This window comes from Sapajus apella, unplaced genomic scaffold, assembly GCF_009761245.1.
Source record: "Sapajus apella isolate SASKATOON/1434 unplaced genomic scaffold, GSC_monkey_1.0 scaffold39, whole genome shotgun sequence".
In the NCBI taxonomy this organism is placed as follows: Eukaryota; Metazoa; Chordata; class Mammalia; order Primates; family Cebidae; genus Sapajus; species Sapajus apella.
In genome coordinates, this window is record NW_022436979.1 from 18922816 (window position 1) to 18948601 (window position 25786).

General features: G+C 42.2%; 1 protein-coding gene across 50 annotated transcripts in view; it reads right to left on the reverse strand.

Moving 5' to 3' along the window:
- Nucleotides 1-14160: 14160 nt before the first annotated feature.
- The window catches only part of SORBS2 (sorbin and SH3 domain containing 2), a 232235-nt gene continuing 220609 nt past the window's right edge, over nucleotides 14161-25786 (reverse strand). For all 50 annotated transcript variants that reach the window (XM_032298821.1, XM_032298818.1, XM_032298819.1 and 47 more), the window contains one exon: nucleotides 14161-16296. In XM_032298821.1, coding sequence (XP_032154712.1) covers nucleotides 16235-16296 — 62 coding nt within the window. In that variant the 3' untranslated portion in view covers nucleotides 14161-16234. The remainder of the gene's footprint in view (nucleotides 16297-25786) is intronic.

Consider the following 25786-nt stretch of genomic DNA (forward strand, 5'->3'; position numbering starts at 1 on the left):
AATTTTACTGCCACCAGCTAGCAGGGAGTTCACAGGGGTAATTGAGTGGGTTACATATTATATGATTCTATTTGTATGAAATGTCTAAAGCAGGCAAATCCACAGAGACAGAAAGTCTAATTAGTGGTTGCCAGGGGCTGGATGAAGGAGAAGGGGAGTAACTGCTAATGGGCACAAGACTTTTTTTTTTTTTTTTTTTTAAAGTGATAAAAATGTTCTGGGATTCGATGATGATGATGGCTGCACAAATTTGCAAATATACTAAAAACCACTCAATTGTACACTTTAAAGGGCTATAGCCTGTAAATTATATCTCAAAGAATGTAAAACGATTAGATTGGTTAAACAAAATAAGGAAGCTACCATTTTCTTCACACATTTGAGTAGCAGTAGGAGTAAAGTCTCATACTGCTGGCTGATAATCATTAATCATTAATAAATGATAATCCTTAATAAAACATTGATTTTCCAAATAGCTTAATCTGATACTGGTTCCAGGTTTGGGGTGCAGGGGAGCACTTAGCTCCCCTGAGAGGATGTTTTTCCAGGCTCTTGGTCTCTCACTCACCCAAGAATGGGAGAGGGGACCATGGCAGGTGTGCTCGGAAGAAGATATCAGACCCCAAAGAGTTTTTTTTTTTTTTTTTTTTTTTTTTTTTTTTTCAAAAAAGTGATTTATTTAGGCAGAGAAAGAAAAAGATGAGTGAGAGAAAGCTTCCACGAAGAGTGTGGAAGACGTCCCAAGTATGGAATCTGGCCGGATGTGGGGACAGGGTCTTTTAACCTGGGAGGAATTCCCGCCTTTTCCAAGCCCCCTGGCCAATGAAAAGAGTTCCTTTAAACTTGAGCAGGAATGATTGACTTGTGATCTTTTCCCGTGCCCATGAAAATTTAAACAAAGTCCATTAAGTCTCCCGGATGGAGAGACGGGAGGGGGCATTGGGAAGTTCTTGCCCTTGAAACTACGCCCCCTTTTGGACCCGGAAAGAGAATGCATTACCTCAATACCGTGTTAGATAATAGTCCATACCTAGCTTTACATTATTTCTACTAAAATAATAAATTTCAGAAATAACTGGTAATCAGAATTCAATTCAACTAGTGCTTGAAGCAAAAAGCACTTAGACAACTATGCAAATATAAAGCACAAATATACATGTGCAAAGTGTATGAACCCAATGTGAGATGCACACGTCAGTCCAAATGCTTTTAGTTAAGTCAGAACTTTGCCTTTTTATTTTCTTCATTCTTGAAGATAGAAATGAAGAGCTATATTTTCTAACTCAGAGTGTTTGTTACAAACACACACATTGTACTTCTTATTGACATTAAAATTTGTACTCAGTCCAAATTTTTGAATTTTGAAAATTTTCTTTCAGGTCTATTGATATTGTTATAACAGTAAACTTGTAAGTAGAAAATATATTACTGTTATTCTGTTTTAAGAGCAAGGCTAAATGTTAGCTTTCTCTTTTACTGTTGCTGTCATTCCTGCAGTTGGTCTGGCTGGAAGCCTCACAGTCACCACGGACTCCACCATTTCCTTCAATCCCTAAAGCCAACCAGTGGCCAAGTCTTGCTTATTTTATTTTTCAAACGTTTCTCACGTGTATTCCCACTCCTGCTGCCCTATCTGGTCGATCACTTCCCCCCGCCGGGACTAGGATCACTGCTGGCTCTTGGCTTCCACCTTGCTCCTCCGGAATCCCCCAGAATCATCTTCCGAAAGCTTCCTGCTGCCCAGGTCACCTCCGCGTGCTCGCCCACCACATTTCACTCTGATTAAGCCATTGCTTCCTTCTGCACCAAAGTTTATTTTCTTTACAAAGCTGTGTCATTTCCAGAATTTCTTTCTTTTCATAATTCTATCTTGTAAACTAGGGAGTTTTCGATTTTAAAATCCTTTTTAGAAGAATCATTTTTTTTTGAAGCTTCTTGATCATTTACTGCTCACTTTCCCTGGAGAGTGAGTTGTCTCTGTTAGGTGCCTGAAATCCTTTCCAGAACAAGATGGCATTTGGTGTCTTGATTATTGATCTTCACATCCTGTACCTTTCATGCCCATGGCAGGAAGCTGGGGTGCATCAGAACTGCTGCTCTCCGAAGCAACTTGAGTACTTACAGAAATGTCAAATATTACAAATAAAAACACAAGATGTTTTAATTCTTCTCCCTCAATTTTTTCCTATATTTTGCGCTGATTTCCTTTAATTCCTTCTTTGTTTTAGCATCCTCCAAGTCTTTGTTCAAAGCCTCCTCCCTTTTCTGATGTCTCTCCATTTTAGTTAGGTATATATTTAGGCTGCCTCTCTTCTTAAATACTTTTATAATGAAGACAAGGTTTTAAGATAATTTTATTTTGCTTTTATTATTTTTAGAGACAGCGTCTTGCTTTGTCATTCAGGCTGGAGGGCAGTGGTGCAATCATAGCTCACCGTAACCTCAACTCCTGGGTTCAAGTACCTCAGTCTCCTGTCAGCTGGGACTACAGACATGCGCCACCACATCTGCCTATTTTTTAATTTTTTTTTGTAGAGATGGGGCCTCAATATGTTGCCCAGGTTGGTCTCGAACTCCTAGGCTCAAAGGATCCTACTGCCTCTGCTTCCCAAAGACCTGGGATTACAGGTGTAAGCCACCCGGCTCTTTATTTTTCTTTTATGAATCAAAAACACTTGTCTCTTCTTTCTTAGCATTCATCTAAGTATATATTTTATAGGAGAAAGGCCAAGGGGAAGACCAGGGTAATATTCAATATTAACATACTGTGCTTCAGAAAAATAATGACATAAGCTATTGTTTTGAGAAAGAATCCCTACAACTCTTTATCAAATTAATAACTGAGCATAAGGGGCCCTATTCAGAGAGATGTTTTCATAAAGCCAGGGAGACCTGCATACCTGGCTGGAGAGGGAGGAAGAGATTCGAGAGGAAGTAAGGAGAGGCCTGGCCAGCTTCTGGTCCTGGGGATGGCAGGAAGATGGAGACAGAGAGGAAGGGCACAGAGTGAGGTTCCTTTTGACTTCCTCTCCAGAGGCTGTGCTTCAAGGTGAGTTACTCCAAGAGCAGTCTGCCCCTCAGGCACATCACAGCGAGCTGGGCCGCCTGTGTGGTCAGGTAGAAAGAGGGCTCTGGGGCTCAGCTTTCCAGGGTGCCCTCGACCTTTACAGGATAGGGATGCGGAGCTAAGAAGCGAAGGATCGACAGCGTGCACAGAGTGGCAGGGGGAGCTGAGCCTGGGTGCGAGGCTGGGCCAGAGGCTGGAGGAAGGGCATGGCAGGTATTCTGGAGTCTGCAGCCTGTGGGCTGACCTGAGGCTGAGTCAGCAGGGAGTGATAATCCTGCCCAGGTCCAAAGAGATAGGATTACCAGCTACCAGCGACACCAGCCTCAGGTTTCAGCCTTGAAGGCCAGGAAGCACCCAGGGAACAAGGGACACAGACCTTGGAGACCAGAAGAGGCCCAGGTTTTCCCACCACCTAAGATGTTAACTGCTCCCAGTCACCTGGAACTGTCTTGGGAAGGAAGCAGAGGAGGGAGACTTTCCGAGAGAACAATCATTTTTATCCTGATGAGTGATTTTTTCCTAATAGACGGCTTACATCTTTGGAACAGATTACACTAACAAGGGTTAGACATTTGGTTAATTTCGTCTCTCTATATAAACTTCAGTTATATATAACTGAAGATGATGAAATTAATCATATACATATATGCTATATATTTCTATTTATATATAGAGGAAAGTGCATACTTAGACTGATGTGTGTAAATTATTTAACTTCATTACATTTTTGTTAAAAGAAATGCATCTTAATTGTAAAATGTTTGAAAAATAAAAGTATCCATAAATCACTGAAGGTATGACCATAGTTAACATTTTTGTGAATAATTTTCAAGTCTTATGTCAGTGTATATGTATTTATTTAATAAGTAGAACCTTAAGAAATTTCTGAGATTTTACTGTTTATAACTCATAAAATTAGAGATTTTATAGAGTCAACCTGATACATCTGGTTTAGGTGCAGGCACACACATGCACACATGTACACACGCATGTATCTATGTTCTGGGTGCATATGTATAGCTATAAAAATAGATATTCCTCCTTTCAAAAATGAGATTATACAGTTTTATGCCTTTTTTTAAAATTTAGCAATGTGTTGTGAACATCTTTATACATTATTAAATATTTTTCTAGGAGGCCCTTTTTAAATGATCACATGGCATTTCACAGTAAAAAGTGCCACAATGTGTTTATTAGATAAATAATATCTGAATACCTATTGTTAGATATTTAGATTTTTTTATAATTATTTGCTGTCATGAATAACATGGTGATACATAAACTTATAGCTAAATACTTGGCATTCAGAATTTTTTGTAGAGTAAATATATGGAAATGACATTGCTAGAACAATGGATACACAGTATTTAAAAAAAATTTTGTTTAACTTATTTTAGCTTCAGGGGTACATGTTCAGGTTTGTTATATAGGTAAACCATGTGTCTTCGGGGCTTTGGTGTACAGATTATTTTATCAGCCAGGTAATAAGCATAATACACCGTAGGTAGTTTTTTGTATTTTAAAGTCAATTTATCAATTTACATTCTCTTAACACAATATGGAGATGAGTCTTCAACTGGCTGCCAATTTGCTAGGTGAAAAGCTGTAACTGATTTGACTTTTGGTTCCTGGGATGGAATAATTACTTTTACTCATGTACTTAATAGTGCTATGTTTTCTTTATCTTTTTTTTTTTTAAATGATCTCTTCATGGCCTTTGTTTTGTGCTGAGCTCCTGATTGAAACTGCCCGTATGGGGGGCTGAGCTCACAGTCTGGCCCCCCGTTTTGAATTCTCATGCAGATTTCTAGCATCAAAACCAGTTTTTATGAATTTCTGTTTCTTTGAAATCCATATTCGATTTGTCATTCGGTCTGCTGGTATTTTTACTGAACTATTATTTCATGGACAGTTGAGAAATTGGAAGGATCTTGATGATTGATTTTTTTTTTTTTTCATTTCACCAACAAGGATGTTGACATCAGGCCATGCTAGTAACTTTCTCAATGTCACAAGTCGTATGAGGGCCTAGTGCTGGGTTCTGGGCTCCTGATCTGGCTGTGTATTCATCACCCCTCGTCCTGGGAGGGTTCCCGAGGCTCGGTCTCTGCCGTGGAACCATCCAGATAGATGCTGGCTGGTAGTGCTTTACCCAAATTTTCTGCTCTCCTGTTTTTCCATTTCTGGCTTCTAACTGTGTTTTTATGTCACGTTCTTCTTAAGAACTGATTAGCTAACTGTGAACAATTCTAGTATCTGTTTTATATAATATCTGCTTTAGAAATCTCTCATTGATTTCAAACGTATTTGTAAATGCCACATTCTGACTGTCTTCCTCAAACATCTAGCTGATAAAACGTGTCAATGCAGCCAAGAGGATCTAACAAGTGTATTCACATGTTGGATGCTAATGAGAATCAGCTTAATGGTGGCTTCCAAAGGACAAGAAGGGCAGGGAACTAGCCTGTTAGAGCCAACCATGTGCTGGACTGCTTGTATATTTTATCTTATTTGCTCCTCAGATAAATATTATGTGATGTTCTTTTATTACCTCATTTTACAAGCTGACCGAAGTCACCAGCACTGGCCCACTTCCTTAGAAACCTAATTGAGTCTGAGTTTGGAAAATATGCTTTTAATACCATTTATAGGAGTCGCATTGGCAAAGCAGGGCATTCACTCTCTTATACTTTTTCTTTCTGTAAACGCTGACTGCCAGAACAGTCTTCAAATAACATGTCCTTATCAGCAGCCAAAAAGGAAGCTTGGACGCTTTTGGATCTGAAGTTTGCACAGCGGTCCTTGAGATTGCTTTAAATCTTTCCTCACTGGGAAAACATTGCTCCCGAAGTAAGAAGGTTCTTCATGACCCCATTTAGAAGATTGGTCATCTCGTCTGTGCATCACCAGTGTCGGGACTATGCTGTGGTTTTTAATACAGCTGTCTAGCAATTTATCTTTGGTAGTGAAAGGGATACCATGGCCATTAGTCCAAGAGCAGATGTCTCCTAAGCTTTTTGTCACATCATCTGACAGCTGACCAAAGCCATGAGTGTGTGCTGAAGGATGTCGGGTGGGTGGGAGGTCTAGGCAGCACTCGGCCCTCCGCGTTCATAAACATTTTGAGATTTCTCCATGAGCAGGGAGGGGAGAAGGAGTGAGGGAGAGGGAGGGAAAATAATATTTTAGAGACCTCATTGTAAATAGTTGGAACAAACAGTCTTCAGTGTTTTTCCTAGGGAACAGGCCAAATATAGACTTACGAGTTTCAACTCATTTCTGTCTGGCAGCCACCAAGTTTCTTTGCTGAAGGGTTCGGGTGGAAAATGCCGGTAATTCTAAGGGGAAGCCTGTGCTATCAGCAACTCTGACAAGCTAACAACTGGCTAGTTTGTATAGGAGCAGCCTCTGAAGGGGACATTCTTATTTAAAAAGTGAGCGAGTCTCATGCTCCGGGTCTGGTCTATGGTGACGTATCAGGTTCAGAATATCTTGATGTCTGTGTGTGACTTCTTCTGCTTTAAATTAAATATACTGTATTAATATTGAGTCACCACGATGAGCCCCGTGGAATTATCAGTGATATCTTGCTGTGTCAACAGCTCTGTGTCCCAGCCCCCAGATGGCTTTAGTTGAGATGTTGGTGGCATTCAGTCAGGAATTGTCAAGCCTGAGCGCTTTGAATGACAAGCTGGAGTGGAATTTTGGTCGTGATATCCTGTTCCTTGTATCAAAGCTCATCTGTTAAAAAAAAATGGCACTGGTTCAAATATGGGCTAATGTCATTGAGCAGGGACAGACAAAAGTGCTAGCGGTTGTCATTGCATTATAGACCTAATAAGATTGATGTTTACGCCAATCTAATTTTCAGACCTATTTCACTTGGTTGATTAAAGAATTGTCAGGGAGCCATTAGAAAATTAGAGCAGTTTGAAAAGGTATACTCCTTCTTTGCATTTTGTCCCAGGAGGTTTTTCTGGGATGAGTATTATCTATAAATTCTTGTGCTTATATTCCATCATGGCCTTACCTACACTTGGACTCTGGTGAAGAACACTGATATTTCATAATTCTCTAATTAATAACGTGATATTTTTAACTTTTTAAAGACAGGATCTTGCTACGCTGCCCAGGCTGGTCTCAAACTCATCAGTTCAAGAGATCCTTCCACCTCAGCCTCTGCAGTGGCTGTGACTACAGGCAGCACCACCACACTTGGCTTCATTTTCCTATAATATTTTAACGTAAAACATATATTAGTATTTATTTACTGAGTGGCAAACACTGTTGATTGACTGTTTCAGTGTCTCCTCTGTCCCTTGTGGAAGGAAAGCTAGCAGGCTGCTGACACTTCCTTTGAAGCCTCGGTGTGCATTTGAGATGGCTTCTTAAAGCCAGTGATTGAGAACATATGATGAAACAATGTGGATCAAATAGTCTGGTCTTATGGAACCAGGAGCCAACTAGAGAGCCCAAGAGAGCCTGACTGCCCGAGACATCCCCTGAGAGCTCTAGATATCCATTTCTTGTTTCTTTTTTGCCTCTTCAGCTCACTTTCCAAGTTGTGCAATTATAATTTGGAAATGTGGGTGTTGTCCCCATGGAAGCAGCCCTGGCAAGGCTATGGACCAAATGTTTGTGTCCCCTCCAATTCATGTGTTAAATCCTGATCTCCAAAGCGCTGATATTGGGAGGCGGGGTCTTTGGGAGGTGATTGTGTTATGAGAGCAGAGCCCTCATGAATGGGATGAGTGCCCTTATGAAAGAGCTTCCAGAGAGCTCCTTTCTCTTTCCATCATGTGAGAACACAGAAAAAGAAGGCTCTTTTCTTTTTCTTTTTTTTTTTTTTTTTTTTTTTTTTGAGACGGAGTTTCACTCTTGTTGCCCAGGCTGGAGTGCAATGGCGCGATCTCGGCTCACCGCACCCTCAACTTCCTGGGCTCAAGTGATCTTCCTGCCTCAGCCTCCTGAGTAGCTGGGACTACAGGTATGTGCCACCATGCCTGGCTGATTTTTTTTTTTTAATTTTTTGTTTTCAGCGGAGACAGGGTCTCCCTATTTTGCCTAGGCTGGTCTTGAACTCCTGAGCTCAAATGATCCTCCTGCCTTGGCCTCCCAAAGTGCTGGGATCACAGATGTGAGCCACCACAGGGAGCCAAGAAGGCTTTCTCTGAGGAAGTGGGCCCTCACCAGACATCAAAGCTGCTCATGCCTTGATCTTGGACTTCACAGCCTCCAGAACTGTGAGAAATAAATGTGTGCTGTTTATAAGCCACCTGCAGACGTGAAAGGCAGTAGGGAAGGTTAAGATTCTCCCCTTGTAGAGGGCTATTGCTATCCCTCAGACTCAGATAGAGCTTCTGCTGCAGGGTCGATTAATGTCAGGTTCCTAGTCTGTTGAAGTGTGCGTAATTAACGATTCAGAAGACCTTGCTAAATATTGACACCCTGGGAACCTAGAACTTTTTCCTGCATTACTCAGTATACCGCTGGCTGTTTTGATTCGGGTGCTCTATGTATGTCTGTGTGTGTGTGTAGGAAAGGGGTGTCTTTGTGAAGTTACAAGCTGAACTACTCAACAGTTATCCCCTACTACATCCTGTTTTTATATGCAAATCCCAAATTGAGGATGAAGCTTGGGGCAGGGGGATTTCGGTTGTCACCCTCTGGAACAAGATAGATCTTCTGCATTTATCATCCACTAGGAACTGGGGAGCAGAGAAGTGGGTGGAAGTGGGTGTCCCTGAGAGAAGGCCTGTACTAGTCTGAGTGGGCTGCCGTAAGCAGGTACTGGAGACTGCGGGTCTCAAACAATGGACGTTTATTTTCTTCCAGTTCTGGAGGCTGGGACTTGGAGCTGAAGTATCTCAGGGTTGGTGTTTGGAAGCCTCTCTCCTTGGGTGTAGATGGCTGCTTTGTGTCTTCACATGGTCTCTGCACATGTCTGTGTCCTGATCGCTTCTTTTTATAAGGATTCTAGTTACATCAAATTAGGGCCCACTCAGATTACCTTACCAGCTTATCCCACGCATTTTACCTTAATTACCTTATTAGGGCCTCTTTAAATGCCCTATTCCAAATATATTCTGAGGTTCTGGGGTTTAGAACTCAATGTGTGAGCTTTGGGGCGTGGGGACACATTTCAGTCCCTAACAAGGTCTGACCCCTGGTTTTGTGTTTAAACACACATTACTGTGAGTATAGACTAGAGATGAGAATATCCCCATCTTTTCTTCACTAGGGACATGGGCATCACTCGCATTGCAGATGGTGTGAGTGATGAGAGGGCACAATGGAATGCCCCGGGTAAAGCGTGGCGACGCAGCCTCACCGACACTCCCACTCTGAGCCCGGGCTGGCCTCGTCACTGGTGCCCTGCAGGCTGCGTGTCTTCTGGAAGGCGATGGAGTCTTTTTACCCTACCCGTGTGGCCTGCGACAGCTGACTGATAACTGAGCTTGCTTCACTTCACACACCTAGCTTTTGCTGATGACATCATTGCCTCTGAGATCGCGTGGGAGGGGATAGCCTCTCTGCCCTAGGCTGACCTGAGCCTCGGTAGAGATATTTTTTACAAGGACCGCTTTGCCCAGAGACATTCTATAGGGATCCATATTTATCTCTAGGTACTCATCTACCTTGTGTTTCAGTCCACCTCAGGGATTGTCTAATTCCTTCCTATGTGTATTCCGGCTTTACCTCCCGAGGTCGGGAGGAGGAACTGTTTTCTACAAAGGGTCTGGGTCTGCCAGGAATAGGGCAGATGAGAACATCAGGACTGTGACTCTTAGCTTTTAAATTCTAGATTAAAAAAAAAAAATCTTTTACAATGATTTACAGTGGTTTAAAAGATGATTCTCCTAAGTGGTTTGAGTTACCCTTGGGCAGGGCTTCTGACCTCAACAGGATAGGCAATTTGGGCTGGATAATTCTGAGTTGTGAGGGCTGGCCTGTGAATTGTGGGTCCAGCAGCATCTCTGGTTTCCATGCACTAGATTCCAGTAGCACCCTCAAGATGTGCTCGTAAATTGCCAGATGACCCCTGGGGGAGTGACAGAGCCACCCCTAGGGAAGAAGCACTGGGCTAGTACATTATAAACATACACTCAATCTAACTTTTGGAACTATGTCGAAGTTCAAAGTAAATGATCTGTTCTGTCCATTTTGATTCAAAAAGTCGAAACACACCTTCAGGATGGTTTGGATGTTACAGTCAACTGCAGTCCACACATTCATTTCTCAGCTTGAGCCCTCTCTTCCTGTAGCCATCCATTTGCTGTACAGATGCTTAAAGCACGTCATGGCCGATAGTAGGAAGATGTTAAGTATTATTTTCTTTTCTCTCTTCATTTTTCCTTTCCTTCCTCTACCAGTTCCTCAGATTACAATAGATTTTCTAACCTGATGGTAATTTTGTAATTCTTGCTTTTGAAGTTTTGAGTTAATGGTATTTTCATGAATTCCAAGGATTGACCTAGACTTCTTCTTCCTCTTTTTATAGACCTTGCTAATGTCAAATTGACTTGAAAACATGATTTATTCACTTTATGTCAGAGTCCTGATCAAGAGTAAGTGCAGATTATAAAGCAGTATGTTCAGGCCGGGCGCGGTGGCTCACACCTGTAATCCCAGCACTTTGGGAGGCCGAGGCCGGCGGATCGCCTGAAGTGGTGAGTTCAAGACCAGCCTGGCCAACATGGCAAAATCCCATCTTTACCAAAAGTACAAAAATTAGTCAGGCACAGTGGCTCACACCTGTAATGCAGCCACTTGGTAGGGTGAGGCAGGAGAATCGCTTAAACTGATGAGTTGTAGGTTGCAGTGAGCCGAGATTGTGCCACTGCACTGCAGCCTGGGTGACAGAGTGAGACTCTGTCTAAAAAAAAAAAAAAAAAAAATGTGTGCGCACGCGCACACACACACCCCCCCCAACACCCCAAAACAAAACAGTATATTCAATATGATTCCATTTTTACCTACACGGCCCCTGCCATAATAAATACACGTGTTCAGACATATACTCAGGAAGATATGTTTCATCCTCAAATCTGTACCCTACATGGATCTCTTAATGAATCTGTTTCTTTTTGTTCATTTATAGCTTTCTAATTTTTCCTACAATAAGCATCTATTGCTTGTGGAATTGAAAAAGAAAAAAAAGATGCTTGCAAAAGTTGTCCTCAAGCTCCCTGAGAAATCAGTACGAGATTCAGCCCGCACCCACTGGTGTTGTTAATGGTAACAAGAGTTGTATTGGAAATGATACTTATTTTTGGAAGACACAGGGACAACTGAGTCACCCATAGTATTTTAGGGAAAAGAATGAAACAAGAAACCCCAAGTGAACAGGTGAAGATTTGCTAGGCAGATTTCTGTCTTGTACTGAACGTTTTTTGGGTCAAGACTAGATGCATGTGCATGAGCTCAGATGGAACTGTCCTGAGCTGTGGCGGGCTGAATTTAGCAGTGAGCTCAGGCTCAGGCCACTTAGTGTCACCCTGCAGAGAATGACTGGTGTAGCCTGGGGCTTTGTATGCCTAGTAGACGTCCGGTAAGCACACAGCACTCCTGGAGCATGCTGGGCTCGGGTGTCTCCCCGTGAGTCAACTCACAGACAGGATTGTGTCAGCCAGCACCTGTCAGTAATTGAAAGTACATGCTCGCTGGTTAGAGTCCTTTTAGAAACCAAACTCAGCTTTCTTCAGGGAAACAATTTGTGCTGATGGGTATAACTCCCTTCATCCTATGCACAGTAAGATGCTGTTAAGAGGGGGTGTCCGTTCGTACCAGCCCTGTTTGTGAAAATGGTGGACAGGGAAGGAGGCGGATGTATGCAGCTGTTCAACCCTGAGTGCCCCGCGTGATCAACAACGTGGTTAGCACTAAGCTTTCATGGTTTAGAAGTAAGATGGCAGGCTTGGGAGATGGACACATGACATTCTCCATCCAATTTCGATCATGTATTATTTATGTGTAATACCTTAAATGTCTGGGTAAGTTATTTAACCCCCCAGAGCCTCAGCTCCCTCATCTGTAAAATGGACACAAAGCAGGCTTCCTCTTAGATTTGGTGTGAGCATAAAGATAGAACACACGTGAATAACAGCCTGGTATACGGCAGGTGTTCAATATTGCTCTCCCTCTGGTCAGTTTCCAAGTTCGTTGCTAACAGTAGGCACAGGCCAAGCATTCACAAAGGTTTTCTCGAAAGGAACTGATAGTAAATACTCTAGGTTTTGTGACCTAGGAAGCAAAATTAAGGATACTATGTACATTCTTACATAATAAAGAGAAAACACATTTCTACCAATTGTTATTGATTTAGGAATATAATAATAAAAATTGAGCACATTTTTTTTTCTAACATAGAGTTACTAATGTAAATAAAAGAATCCTTTTCTGGGGAGATTGCGTTTTACTTAACTGAGGTTCAGAGTTAGAGTTCCATCAAATGGATTGCCAGTGTTCACCTGTACAAACCATTCTTAATTTTCAGGTCATGCAAGAACCGGTCATGAGCTGAATTTGGTCCACAGGCCACAGTCTGGAAATCTCTGCCATTGACTGCTTATTACTAACACCAATCTCTGCTTGCATTCTATCTGTAATCATTAATGGTGAGTAAATAATCTGAGATCATAACTGATGAATGAACTGTTAGAGAGTACCATCTGCAGAGGAGGTTGAAATAATTAAATAACTAAACAGGCACTCGGAAGCTGACAAAGTGCTTAGTCTTATTTGATTGAATAATTTTTTTTTTTTTTGAGACAGAGTCTCCCTCTGTCACTCAGTCTGGAGTGCAGTGGCGTAATCTTGGCTCACTGCAACCTCCGCCTTCCAGGTTCAAGTGATTCTCCCGCCTTAGCCTCCAGAGTAGCTGGGACTACAGGCATATGCCACCAGAGACCAGCTAATTTTTGTGTTTTTAGTAGAGACTGGGCTTCACCATATTGGTCAGGCTGGTCTCCAACTGCTGACCTCATGTGATCTGCCCGCCTTGGCCTCCCAAAATGCTGGGATTACAGATGTGAGCCACTGCGCCTGGCCGTGATCAGATAAATCTTTAAAGAGTATCTTTCTTTGTGGTGAAAATCTGGAAAACAGCAGGAAGAAATGATCAGGCCACACAATCCAACCACCTATGATGAGAGACCAAGCAGCGAATGATTATGAAAAGTCAAACAGGTTCTTTCTGTGTTGAATCAAGTAAGAAATGGACATGCTTGTTTTTAGCGATCATGCAGCTAAAGGAGGGGTTAAGATTCGGCATGTAAGTATCAGAGGGTCCCCTCCTTTCACCCTTCCACCCACCGGATGGATAGGTCAGATTGATCTAGTTATAGGACCCTTAAACATTCGGATGAAAACAAGACCAAAAGAGGTCTTGGGGTTATTATGGGGTATATTCTTCACCCAAAGGTATTGCATTTTAGCAGAATGCTAGAGTAGGAATTATCCTGTGGCATAGAAGGCAGCAGAGTGAGTGTTAAGGGGAAGCAATGTGATGGGACATCTCTGATAACTGAGTTGGCAAGAAAGGAATATCCATATTTCTGGATATTTAAGAGATAGATATGGAAAAGGGTCAAAACACAAAGAGCAAGAAGGGACTAAGGTTTGTGAGAAAGGGTCCAAGCAGGCTCTTTCCCATTCGTGTGGCAGAAAGCAGGGACCCCACGGCCACCCCTCATCTGAAATTCACTGAAAGCCTGTGGACATTTACAGAAGCTGCTGGGCCAGTGGTGCCGAAGCTGCTTAGGGCAAAGATTTGTAAATTTAAGAGTGTTGAATTGGGAAAGTGCTTACAACTCCTTGTAACGAAACCCTCCTTGGAAAAATAGTTGTTTTGAGGCAGAGATATTTTAAAATGTATTGTTTTAGCAGAAGGGCAATTTTTAGCCAAGGAATGTTTAGCAAATGAGCTTTGGCGGTGGGTTTAAAAATAGTTCTTTTCTGAGCTGATGCTGACACATCTTTTCTCCATTTTTGTGTTAAAAGAATACACAGCAAATGCATTTTCTCTTTGTTTAACAAGTTGGAATAAAATACATGATTTATATAAAGATAAATGTCAAGCAGAAAAACTGAAGTATACTTCCAAGCAAAATTTATTAGATGTCTATTCAAGAAAAACACAATGGCCTTTGCTTGTACGAATTCAAAGTCAATTCCTGGAAGCCAGGTATGAATATTTTTTTCTTTTAAAATCAGATACAGAGAGTAGAAACAGTAATTTTTCTTAAATATGACAGGCAACAGATATTGAAGTCTTTTCCCATAAATGGCATCAAAGATAATTATTCATTTATCAGCAAAGCTGCATGCACTTGATTTAATTTCAAACCCAAAGCCTTTAAAATATAAAGCTGATTGTGAACTTGACAGAAATCAAGGTAGGCTACTCAAAGATGTTTCTTTACCTTCTTCCTAATGAAATTCCTTTGTAATCAGTCTGTATATATGTACATTTCAGTTTGGCTTCTACGATCTTTTCATAGATTTTTGCATAAATGCTGTCTGACAGAATGACACTATCTAGGGGTGCTTGTGATCTGTGAGACAGGGAAAGGCTAATCAAGACCAAATCAGGAAACTTCCCTGTTTTCTCAGCAACTAAATAGTCTGTACAAAAAAAGAGCAAACATATGTACAAAATTCTAGAGGCTACGTACATTGTGAAAAGATCAATCACTGTCCAGGGGAGAAATGCCATAAAAAGTTTTATCTATAAGGTGCTCAAGATCCAAAGATGAATAGTTCTTATGCAAAGTCATAAGAAATACAAAGCTAGTTCTCGGAGTATGTGTAATTTAGGCACTGTGAACTATATTAAATCCTTCAGGTCCCAATATCATTTTGTAAATTTCTGCTTCAGGGCAGAAAATAAAACCTGAATGATTTAACATTGTTCCTAAAAAGTGCCTAATTTATTCCTAGGAAATATTTTACACACACCAGGAAAATCAGGCTCAACATATTCCTGTCCTCAAATGTAGCCAGGATTCTGAGTTCCATAGAAGAAAAATAATTATTATAGTAAAAATAATTGTATTAATCATAATCCTTGCTAAAACCAACCTTAATACTTGTGATGCTTCTGTACTCTATTTCTATAAAATAACGTGTGAGATTCTATTACATTTCCATAAAATGTACAACATATCATATGGATTATATGTTGTCATACAATCTCAAATGTTTATGTGTACACACAGTGAAATCTTACCTACTAGTATTGCTTACAGATACTTTCAAGTGTCTATGTTAGAATAATTCTTTGCACCTCTCACTAACACTGCTTTTACTTACATTTTTTTCAGATAAATAAAACACTAAGAGCTCACTGTTCATGATGCTGATCGTTACATTTTAATATAAAATAGCGATGCAACTTTACAACACAATAGTTTTCCCCTGTAGTCTAGCTCAGCCTCTTGTATTGTCATGGTTATTACCAAAGGCTCTTATTCATTTACTGTTTGCACTTCTAAAAAGTCCAAAAAAAAATTGCAGAAGAGGATTCCGATTTGAAAACTCACATTCAACCAACAAAATTGCACTCATCCAGATTAACTTTGCTCCTCTTGCTTTAAAGGCTGTAATCACTGTGCATATTACAACATGTATGTGCAGGCAAACAATTGCTAAAGTACAGCTACAGTTGTCATATGGTGTAAACCAAGACACGAGGCAAACTTGTGAAAAGAATATACACTGCCAAGCTAAGAATGTGAAAACGCAAACCACAGCATTTCCCAATCAACAATTTTCTGGTTGTCTTGTGGGGGAGAACATCGCCTGGGGAGAGATGTTGAAGTAGAGCCATGAGGCTGGAGAGCCTCCTGGAGATGCTTTTTTAATTTTTTTGCCTCAAGTATTTGACCATTTTTAAGTATCATGATTTTCTTTCTGATCCCACATTCTGACTGTCAAAGCTTAGGGCAGGAAGTAGGAATCCGCACTTTCACGGGGAGGCCAGCCTGCCATGTCGCCCCCAGGCTCACAGCAGCGGCAGTGACTCTGCTGGTGGTTTGCTGGCAGGTGGAGATGGCGACAGTGCATTGGAAACCATAAGGCATGACAACGGGAGGCCCGCGGGGTGTCCGAGGCGCGGTGACGCAGGTGCATGGCTGAAAGGCGGCCTGCATAAGGAGGGAGAGTCATTCACAGCCTTTTGACGTAGTTTCCGGGGAAGGTACCAAAGAATTTGGTTCTTCTTGAGGTTCCTGAAAACAGAAGTGAGTAATGAAAGGTGGGTAACAACAGTATCAGTTCATAGCATGGGTTGAATACCTCCCATTTACAAGGCCTTGCGAAGAGACCAGGCCCAGAGGGGTTTGGAAGAGAAGGTAGGCAACTCACTTCAGCCCATAGGCAGACACAATCAGCAGTTTTCGCTGGTTGCCTGACGCTGTCACTGCCCCTCCAGCATAAATGATGCCCTGCCATCGCGTCCGCCTAAACAGAAATGCTCAGCCTCCCAATCTAAAGGCAAAGGAGGAACTCCTCCTCCTGCTGAAGAGGCCGGCGGAGGAACTCAGCCACGGAGGCTGCCACACAAGAGTGGCAGGTGAGGGATCAGGTGAGGCTCACAGGTGACAGGGTGAGTGGAAAATCCTAAGAGCAAGGCTTCTCGGGGGCCAGCAGCCTGCGCAACACGGGTGCGACATGAAGGCGTCATTGGCAGCACCCGGTCGCTGTCCAAACAGTTTCACCATCTCATAGATCATGCTCAGTGCCGCATCATTTATTTAAAAACAGCACTGCCGGAATCCTTCATCCAGCATACAATTAAAATTTTTCAACAGTTTACAAATCGTTAAAGAAGAAAAACGTTCAAGCACTACTTTTGTGTGGGAGTTCTATCGCTGAGCATGATGTCTTTCTTTTATATATATATATATATATGTATATTGTGTGTGTGTGTGTGTGTGTGTGTGTGTGTGTGTGTGTATATATATATATGTAAAATTGCACTTTAGGTTCTAGGGTCCACGTGCAGATCATGCAGGATTGTTGCATAGGTACATACATGGCAATGTGGTTTGCTGCCTCTATCCCCCATCATCTGTATCTGGCATTTCTCCCCATGTTATCCCTCCGCAACCTCCCCACCCCCTGCTGTCCCTCCCCTAGTCCCCCACAACAGACCCAGTGTGTGATGCTCCCCTCCCTGTGTCCATGTGTTCTCATTGTTCAACACCCACGTATGAGTGAGAACATGTGGTGTCTGATTTTCTGTTCTTGTGTCATTTTGTTGAGAATGATGGTTTCCAGATTCATACATATCCCAACAAAGGACATGAACTCATCGTTTTTTATGGCTTCATAGTATTCCATGGTGTTTATGCATCACATTTTCCCTGTCCAGACTATCATCGATGGGCATTTGCATTGGTTCCAGGTCTTGGCTATTGTAAACAGTGCCACAATGAACATACATGTGCATGTGTCTTTATAACAGAATGATTTATAATCCTTTGGCTATATACCCAGTAATGGCATTGCTGGGTCAAATGGAATTTCTATTTCTAGGTCCTTGAGGAATCGCCACACTGTCTTCCACAATGGTTGAACTAATTTACACTCCCACCAACAGTGTAAAAGTGTTCCTATTTCTCCACATCCTCTCCAGCATCTGTTGTCTCCAGATTTTTTAATGATTGCCATTCTAACTGGCATGAGATGGTATCTCAATGTAGTTTTGATTTGCATTTCTCTAATGACCAGTGATGATGAGCATTTTTTTCATGTTTGTTGGCCTCATGTATGTCTTCCTTTGAGAAGTGTCTGTTCATATCCTTCACCCACTTTTGAAAGGGTTTGTTAGTTTTTTTCTTGTAAATATGTTTTTGTTCTTTGTAGATTCTGGATATTAGCCCTTTGTCAGATGGGTAGATGGCAAAAATTTTTTCCCATTCCATTGGTTGCCAGTTCACGTTAATGATTGTTTCTTTTGCTGTACAGAAGCTCTGGAATTTAATTAGGTCCCATTTGTCTATTTTGGCTTTTGTTGCCAATGCTTTTGGTGTTTTGGTCATGAAGTCCTTGCCTCTGCCTATGTCTTGAATGGTTTTGCCTAGGTTTTCTTCTAAGGTTTTTACGGTGCTAGGTCTTATGTTTAAGTGTTTAATTCATCTGGAGTTAATTTTAGTGTAAGGTGTCAGGAAGAGGTCCAGTTTCTGCCTTCTGCACATGGCCAGCCAGTTTTCCCAACACCATTTATTAAACAGGGAATCCTTTCCCCATTTCTTCTTTTTGTCAGGTTTGTCAAAGACCGGATGGTTGTAGATGTGTGGTGTTGTCTCTGAGGCCTGTGTTCTGTTCCATTGGTCCATATCTCTGTTTTGGTACCAGTACCATGCTGTTGTGATGACTGTAGCCTTGTAGTATAGTTTGAAGTCAGGTAGCATGATGCCTCCAGCTTTGTTCTTTTTGCTTAAAATTGTCTTGGCAATGCGGGCTCTCTTTTGGCCCATATGGAGTTTAAGGTGGTTTTTTCCAGTCCTGTGAAGAGGCTCATAGGTAGCTTGATGGAGATAGCATTGAATCCATAAATTACTTTGTGCAGTATGGCCATTTTGACAATATTGATTCTTCCTAACCATGAGCATGGAACGTTTCTCCATCTGTTTGTGTCCTCTCTTATTTCGTTGAGCAGTGGCTTGTAGTTCTCCTTGAAGAGGTCCTTTACATTCCTTGTTAGTTGTATTCCCAGGTATTTTATTCTCTTTGCAGCAATTGTGAATGGGAGTTCCCTCTTGATTTGGCTCTCTTTAAGTCTGTTATTGTTGTATAGTAATGCTTGTGATTTCTGCACATTGATTTTGTATCCTGAGACGTTGCTGAAGTTGCTTATCAGTTTCAGGAGATTTTTGGCTGAGATGATGGGGTCTTCTAGATATACAATCATGTTGTCTGCAAATAGAGACAATTTGACTTCCTCCTTTCCTAATTGAATACACTTTATTTCTTTTTCTTGCCTGATTGCTCTGGCTAGAACTTCCAATACTATGTTGAATAGGAGTGGTGAGAGAGGGCAGCCTTGTCTAGTGCCAGATTTCAAAGGAATGCTTCCAGTATTTGCCCATTCATGATGATACTGGCTGTGGGTTTGTTGTAAATAGCTTTTATTATTTTGAGATATGTTCCATCAATACCTAGTTTATTGAGGGTTTTTAGCATAAAGGCTGTTGAATTTTGTCAAAGGCCTCCTCTGCATCTATTGAGATAATCATGTGGTTTTTGTCTTTGGTTCTTTTTAGGTGGTGAATTACGTTTATAGACTTGAATATGCTGAACTGGCCTTGCATCCCTGAGATGAAGCCTACTTGATTGTGTAGGTTTTTGTTGTGCTGTTGCAATCTGTTTGCCAGGATTTCATTGAAGATTTTTTTGTCTATGTTCATCATGGATATTGGCCTGAAGTTTTCTTTTTTGGTTGAATTTCTGCTGGGTTTTGGGATCAGGATGATGTTGGTCTCATAAAATGATTTGGGAAGGATTCCCTCTTTTCGGATTGTTTGCAATAGTTTCAGAAGGAGTGGTACCAGCTCCTCTTTGTATGTCTGATAGAATTTGGCTGTGAACCCATCTGGACCTGGGCTTTCTTTGGGTGGTAGGCTCTTAATTGCTGCCTCAACTTTAGCCCTTGTTGTTGGTCTATTCAGGGTTTCAACTTCTTCCTGGTTTAGGAGGGTGCAAGTGTCCAAGAATTTATCCATTTCTTCCAGGTTTACTGGTTTATGTGCATAGAGCTGTTTGTAGTAATCTCTGATGGTGGTTTGTAGTTCTGTGGAATTGGTGGTGATATCCTCTTTATCAATTTTTATTGCATCTATTTGATTCTTCTCTCTTTTCTTATTTATTAATGTGGCTAGTAGTCTATTTTGTTGATCTTCTCAAAAAACCAGATACCGGATTTATTGAATTTTTGAAGGGTTTTTTGTGTCTCTATCTCATTCAGTTCTGCTCTGATCTTAGTTATTTTTTGTCTTCTCCTAGCTTTTGAGTTCTTTTGATCTTGCTCCTCTTTTGATGATAGGGTGTCGATTTTAGATCTCTCCTTCTCATGTGGGCATTTATTCCTATAAATTTTCCTCTAGACACTGCTTTAAATATGTCTCAGAGATTCTGGTGTGTTGTTTCTTCGTTCTTGATGGTTTTGAAGAACATCTTTATTTCTGCCTTCATTTCATTGTTTATCCAGTCAACATTCAATAGCCAGTTGTTCTGTTTCCATGAAGTTGTGGGGTTCTGAGTTAGTTTCTTAATCCTGAGTTCTAATTTGGTCTGAGAGAATGTTTGCTATGATTTCCATTCTTTTGCATTTGCTGAGGAGTGATTTACTCCCAATTATGTGGTCAATTTTAGAGTAGGTGTGATGTGGTGCTGAGAAGAATGTATATTCCGTGGATTTGGGGTGGAGAGTTCTGTAAATGTCTATTAGGTTTGCTTGGTCCAGATTTCAGTTCAAGTCCTGAATATCCTTGTTAATTTTGTCTCATTGATCTGTCTAATATTGACAGTGGAGTGTTAAAGTCTCCCACTATTATTGTATGGGAATCTAAGTCTCTGTGTTAGGTCATTAAGAACTTGCTTTATGTATCTGGGTGCTCCTGTATTGGGTGCGTATATATTTAGGATCATTAGCTCTTCTTGTTGCATTGATCCTTTTACCATTATGTAATGCCCTTCTTTGCCCCTTTTGATCTTTGTTGGTTTAAAGACTATTTTTCAGAGACTAGGATTGAAACTCCTGTTTTTATTTGCTCTCCATTTGCTTGGTAAATCTTCCTCCATCCCTTTATTTTGAGCCTATATGTGTCATTGCATGTGAGATGGGTTTCTTGGATACAGCACACTGATGGGTTTTGACTTTTTATCCAATTCGCCAGTCTGTGTCTTTTGATTGGGGCATTTTGCCCATTTACATTTAAGGTTAATATTATGTGTGAATTTGATCCTGCCATTTTGATGCTAGCTGGTTGTTTTGCCCATTAGTTGATGGTCTTTACAATTTGGTACATTTTTGGAGTGGCTGGTACTGGTTGTTCCCTTCTATGTTTAGTGCTTCTTTCAGCAACTCTTGTAAGGCAGGTCTGGTGGTGATGAAATCTCTGTGCAATTGCTTGTTCATAAAGGATTTTATTTCTCCTATGAATCTTAGTTTGGCTGGATATGAAATTCTCGGTTGAAAGTTCTTTTTTTTAAGGATGTTGAATATTAGCCCCCACTCTCTTCTGGCTTGTAGGGTTTCTGCTGAGAGATCCACTGTGAGTCTGATGGGCTTCCCTTTGTGGGTAACCCTACCTTTCCCTCTGGCTGCCCTTAGCATTTTTTCCTTCATTTCAACCCTGGTGAATCAGATGATTATGTGCCTTCGGATTGCTCTTCTTGAGGAATATCTTTGTGGTGTTCTCTTTATTTCCTGGACTTGAATATTGGCCTGCCTTGCTAGGTTTGGGAAGTTCTCCTGGATATCCTGAAGAGTGTTTTCCGGTTTGGATTCATTCTCTCCATCACATTCAGGTACACCTATCAAATGTAGATTAGGTCTTTTTACATAATCCTGTATTTCTTGGAGGCTTTGTTCATTTTTTTCACTCTTTTTTCTCTAATCTTGCCTTCTCGTTTTATTTCATTGAGTTGGTCTTCAATCTCTGCTATCCTTTCTTCTGCTTGGTCAATTCTGCTATTGAAACTTGTGTATGCTTCATGAAGTTCTTGTGTTGAGTTTTTCAGCTCCAATCAATTCATTCATATTCTTCTTAAGCTGTTTATTCTTGTTAGCATTTCATCAAATCTTTTTTCAAGGTTCTTAGTTTCTTTGCATTAGGTTAGAACATGTTCTTTTAGCTCACAGAAGTTTCTTATTACCCACTTTCTGAAGCCCATTTCTGTCATTTCATCAGACTCATTCTCCATCCATCTTTGATCTCTAGCTGGTGAGGAGTTGTGATCCCTTGGTGGAGGAGAGGCGTTTCCGTTTTGGGTGTTTTCATCCTTTTGCCCTGGTTTCTTCCCATCTTTGTGGATTTATCTGCCTGTGGTCTTTGTAGTTGGTGACTTTCGGATGGGTTCTCTGAGTGGACGTCCTTTTTGTTGATGATGAAGTTATTTCTTTCTGTTTTTTAGTTTTCCTTATAACAGGTCCTTCTGCTGTAGGAATGCTGGAGGTCCACTTCAGACCCTGCTTGCCTGGGGATCACCTGCAGTGGCTGCAGAACAGTATGGGTTGCTACCAGTTTCTTCTTCTGTTATCTTTGTCCTGGGAGGATACCCGGCAGATGTTAGCCTAAGCTCTCCTTTATGGTGTGTCACTTTGCATATACAGGGGTCAGAGAGCTACTTGAGGAGATAGTCTGTCCCTTATAGGAGCTCAAGTGCTGAGCTGTGAGCTCTGTTGTTCTGTTCAGAGCTGCTGGGCAGGTACGTTTAAGTCTGCTGCCATGGAACTCATAACCACCTTTTTTCCCAGGTGCTCTGTCCTGGGAAGGTGGGGCTTTATTTTTAAGGTCCTGTAGTGCTGCTGCCTTTTTTCAGAGATGCCCTGCCCAGCAAGGAGGTAGCCTAGTCACAGTCTGCCAACAGAGGCATTGCTGAGCTGGGCTCTGCCCAGCTGCTATGTGAAGTTGCTTGCAGTTTTGTTTATAGACGTATAGTTAGAACTGCCTTGGTAATGGTGGTCTGCCTCAGTAATGGTGGACTGTCTCTGTAATGGCGGACTGCCTCTGTAATGGCAGACTGCCTCGGTAATGGCGGATATCCTTCCCCCTCCCAGAGCTGGACTGTCCGGGGTCCAGCTGCGCTTGCCACAAAACTCTTAATCCAGAGCGTTTCAGATTGCTGGTGTTTGTTGGGGTGGGAACCCCAAGCCAGACCACCTGACTCCCTGTTTTCAGCCCCCTCTTTTTCAGTTGAATCCATGGCTCTGTCTCCTGGGCATTCCAGGCACCAGTTGAAACAGCTGCCCAGGTTTGTGTGAGTTTTTGTGTGGAGACCTGCTGCGCCAGCTGAAACAGCTGTGCCGGAAACTTGTGGCACTTCTCAGCCCAGGAATCTCCTGGTCTGTGGGCGGTAAAAATTTGTTGGGAAATATGGTGGTCACTCAACCTCTGTGTTGTTCTCACCGGGAACTGCACTCCAGAGCTGTTCCTATTTGGCCATCTTGGATCCCTGACCACTGGGCATGATTTCTAACATGGTGTATTTTTTAGCCACATGCACAAATGGCTGTCATCATTATGATCACCCCTGGTTTCAAATAACATAATTCCTTGGAAACTTCATGTAAAAGTTGGTCCGCTAAATTCTTCTTTAGGCAGTGTAGATGGAGTGGATGGGGTCTCTCAAACTTCATCTCTCCCCTATATCCTGGCCCTTATTGCCTTGGTTGGATGACTGTTTTTCTTTCTCCTTGGCTAGGCAAGCCATTTTACATTTTGTCGTCATCTTTTTGAGAAAGAGTCTCGCTCTGTTGCCAAGCTGGAGTACATTGTGCGATTTCCACTCACTGCCTCCCAGGTTCAAGTGATTCTCCTGCCTCAGCCTCCCGAGTGGCTGGGATAACAGGCGCCTGTCACCATCCCAAGCTAATTTTTGTATTTTTATTAGAGAAGGGGTTTCACCATTTTGGCCAGGATGGTCTCGAACTCCTGGCCTCAGGTAATCCACCTGCCTCGGCCTCCCAAAGTGCTGGGATTACAGATGTGAGCCACTGTACTTGGCCTTTTCGTCTTCTTTTTAATGGAAATAAAATCAGAGGCTTGTGGCTGCAACATGGGCTCAATTCTTTCATGATTTTGCCACCGATGGATGTCTAGGGTGAGCCCTCCTCTCCTCTCACCTTTCCCCTCTGTGTCCCAACGTAAAATACTTTTGTCTACAAATGTTTTCTTAGAAGACCTCTCATTTTTTTTTAGGATGGTAAAAATAAAATTGCCTTTTAAGTGGGAAGAATGGAACTTCTCTCCACTTCCAACGTAAATTAAAGCTAAGGTGAGTCACTGAACTTTTAGGGATCTACATGAGAGCTAAGAAATGAGTGAGCTGTTCACTGAATCTTGCTCCCTCTGAAATTAGATTCTTACTGTGGACAACTAACATTTTCCACAGAACTGAGCATTGATATTTCTCTTCTGGGGACTGTTTGTTGTTGTTGTTCTTAGATCTCAATCTGTCCTGGTTTCTGCTATTTAAAGAAATTTTCTTCTCTGAGTTGAGTTGGAAATAAAGCTAGCAGAAAATCACACATAGCTGACACAGTGAATACTAAACCGTATTAAAAATGCAATAGCTGGAGACGGATCCAAGATGGCCGATTAGGAACAGCTCAGGATTGCAGCTCCCAGTGAAAGCATGGAGGGTGAGTGCATGCCGCATTTCCAGACAGACTTTTATTTCCCACAGATCAGGAGATTCCCAGGCGGAGGAGCCCCACGGGTTGCCAGCGCAGCTGTTTTGGCCGGCACGGCTGTTTTGGCTGGCATGACTGTTTTGGCCCACACGGCTGGTCTCCGCACAAAATACATGGATCTGGGTGCCGTTTTAGCTGGCGATTGGAGCTCCTGGGAGACAGAGTCGCCCATTCAACTGATAAAAAGGGGACTGAAACAGGGAGCCAGGCCAGGAGATTCCCAGGCATAAAAGTACCACGAATCTCAGCGTGGCTGTTTCAGCAGGTGCAGTGGGTCACCTTATAGGAAATCATACAGATCCTGGTGCATTTTCAACAGGTGACTGGGACACCTGGGAGACAGAGTCACCTGTTCAACTAAAAAAACGGGGGGGGGCTGTGTTCTGTGGCAGGGAGCCAGGTGATCAGACTCGGCCGGTCACACCCCCACAAAAAAAACCCCGCAATCTGAAATGCTCTGGATTGAGAGTTTCACAGCAAGCACAGCTGAACCCAGGATGGTCCAGCTCTGTGGAGGAGGGGCGTCCACCATTACCAAGGCAGCCCACCACTACGGAGGTCGTCTGCCATTGCTGAGGCAGCTCGCCATTACAGAGAGAGTCCACCATTACAGAGAGAGTTCGCCATTACAGAGGTGGGCCGCCATTGCTGAGGCAGTTCTAACTACACCCATATAAACAGGACTGCAGGGAAGTTCACACAGCAGCTGGGCAGAGCCCACAGCAGCTCAGCAAAGCCTCTGCAGGCAGACAGTGACTAGACTGCCTCCTTGCTGGGCAGGGCAGCCCTGAAAAAAAGCAGCACCATGACAGAAACTTATCAATAAAGCCCTAACTTCCTGGGACAGAGCACCTGGGAAAAAAAAGGGGGGGGTTTATGAGTTCTGCAGCAGCAGACTTAAATTCAGAGCTTGCCCGGCAGCTCTGAATGAACAATGGACCTCACAGCTCAGCACTTGAGCTACTATAGCACTTGAGCTCTTATAAAGGACAGACTGTCTCCTCAAGCAGCTCCCTAGCCCTCGTATATCCAAAGAGTCACCTCATAAAGGAGAGCTCAGACTGACATCTGGCGGGTATCCTTCTGGGACAAAGATAGCAGAAGAAGAAACTGGCAGCAACCCTTACTGTTCTGCAACTGCTGCAGGTGATTCCCAGGTAAGCAGGGACTGGAGTGGACCTCAGCAGTCCTACAGCAGAGGGGCCTGAATGTTAGAAGGAAAACTAAGAAACAGAGTTAACTTCATCATCAACAAACTGAACGTCCACTCAGAGACCCAATCTGAAAGTCAACAATTG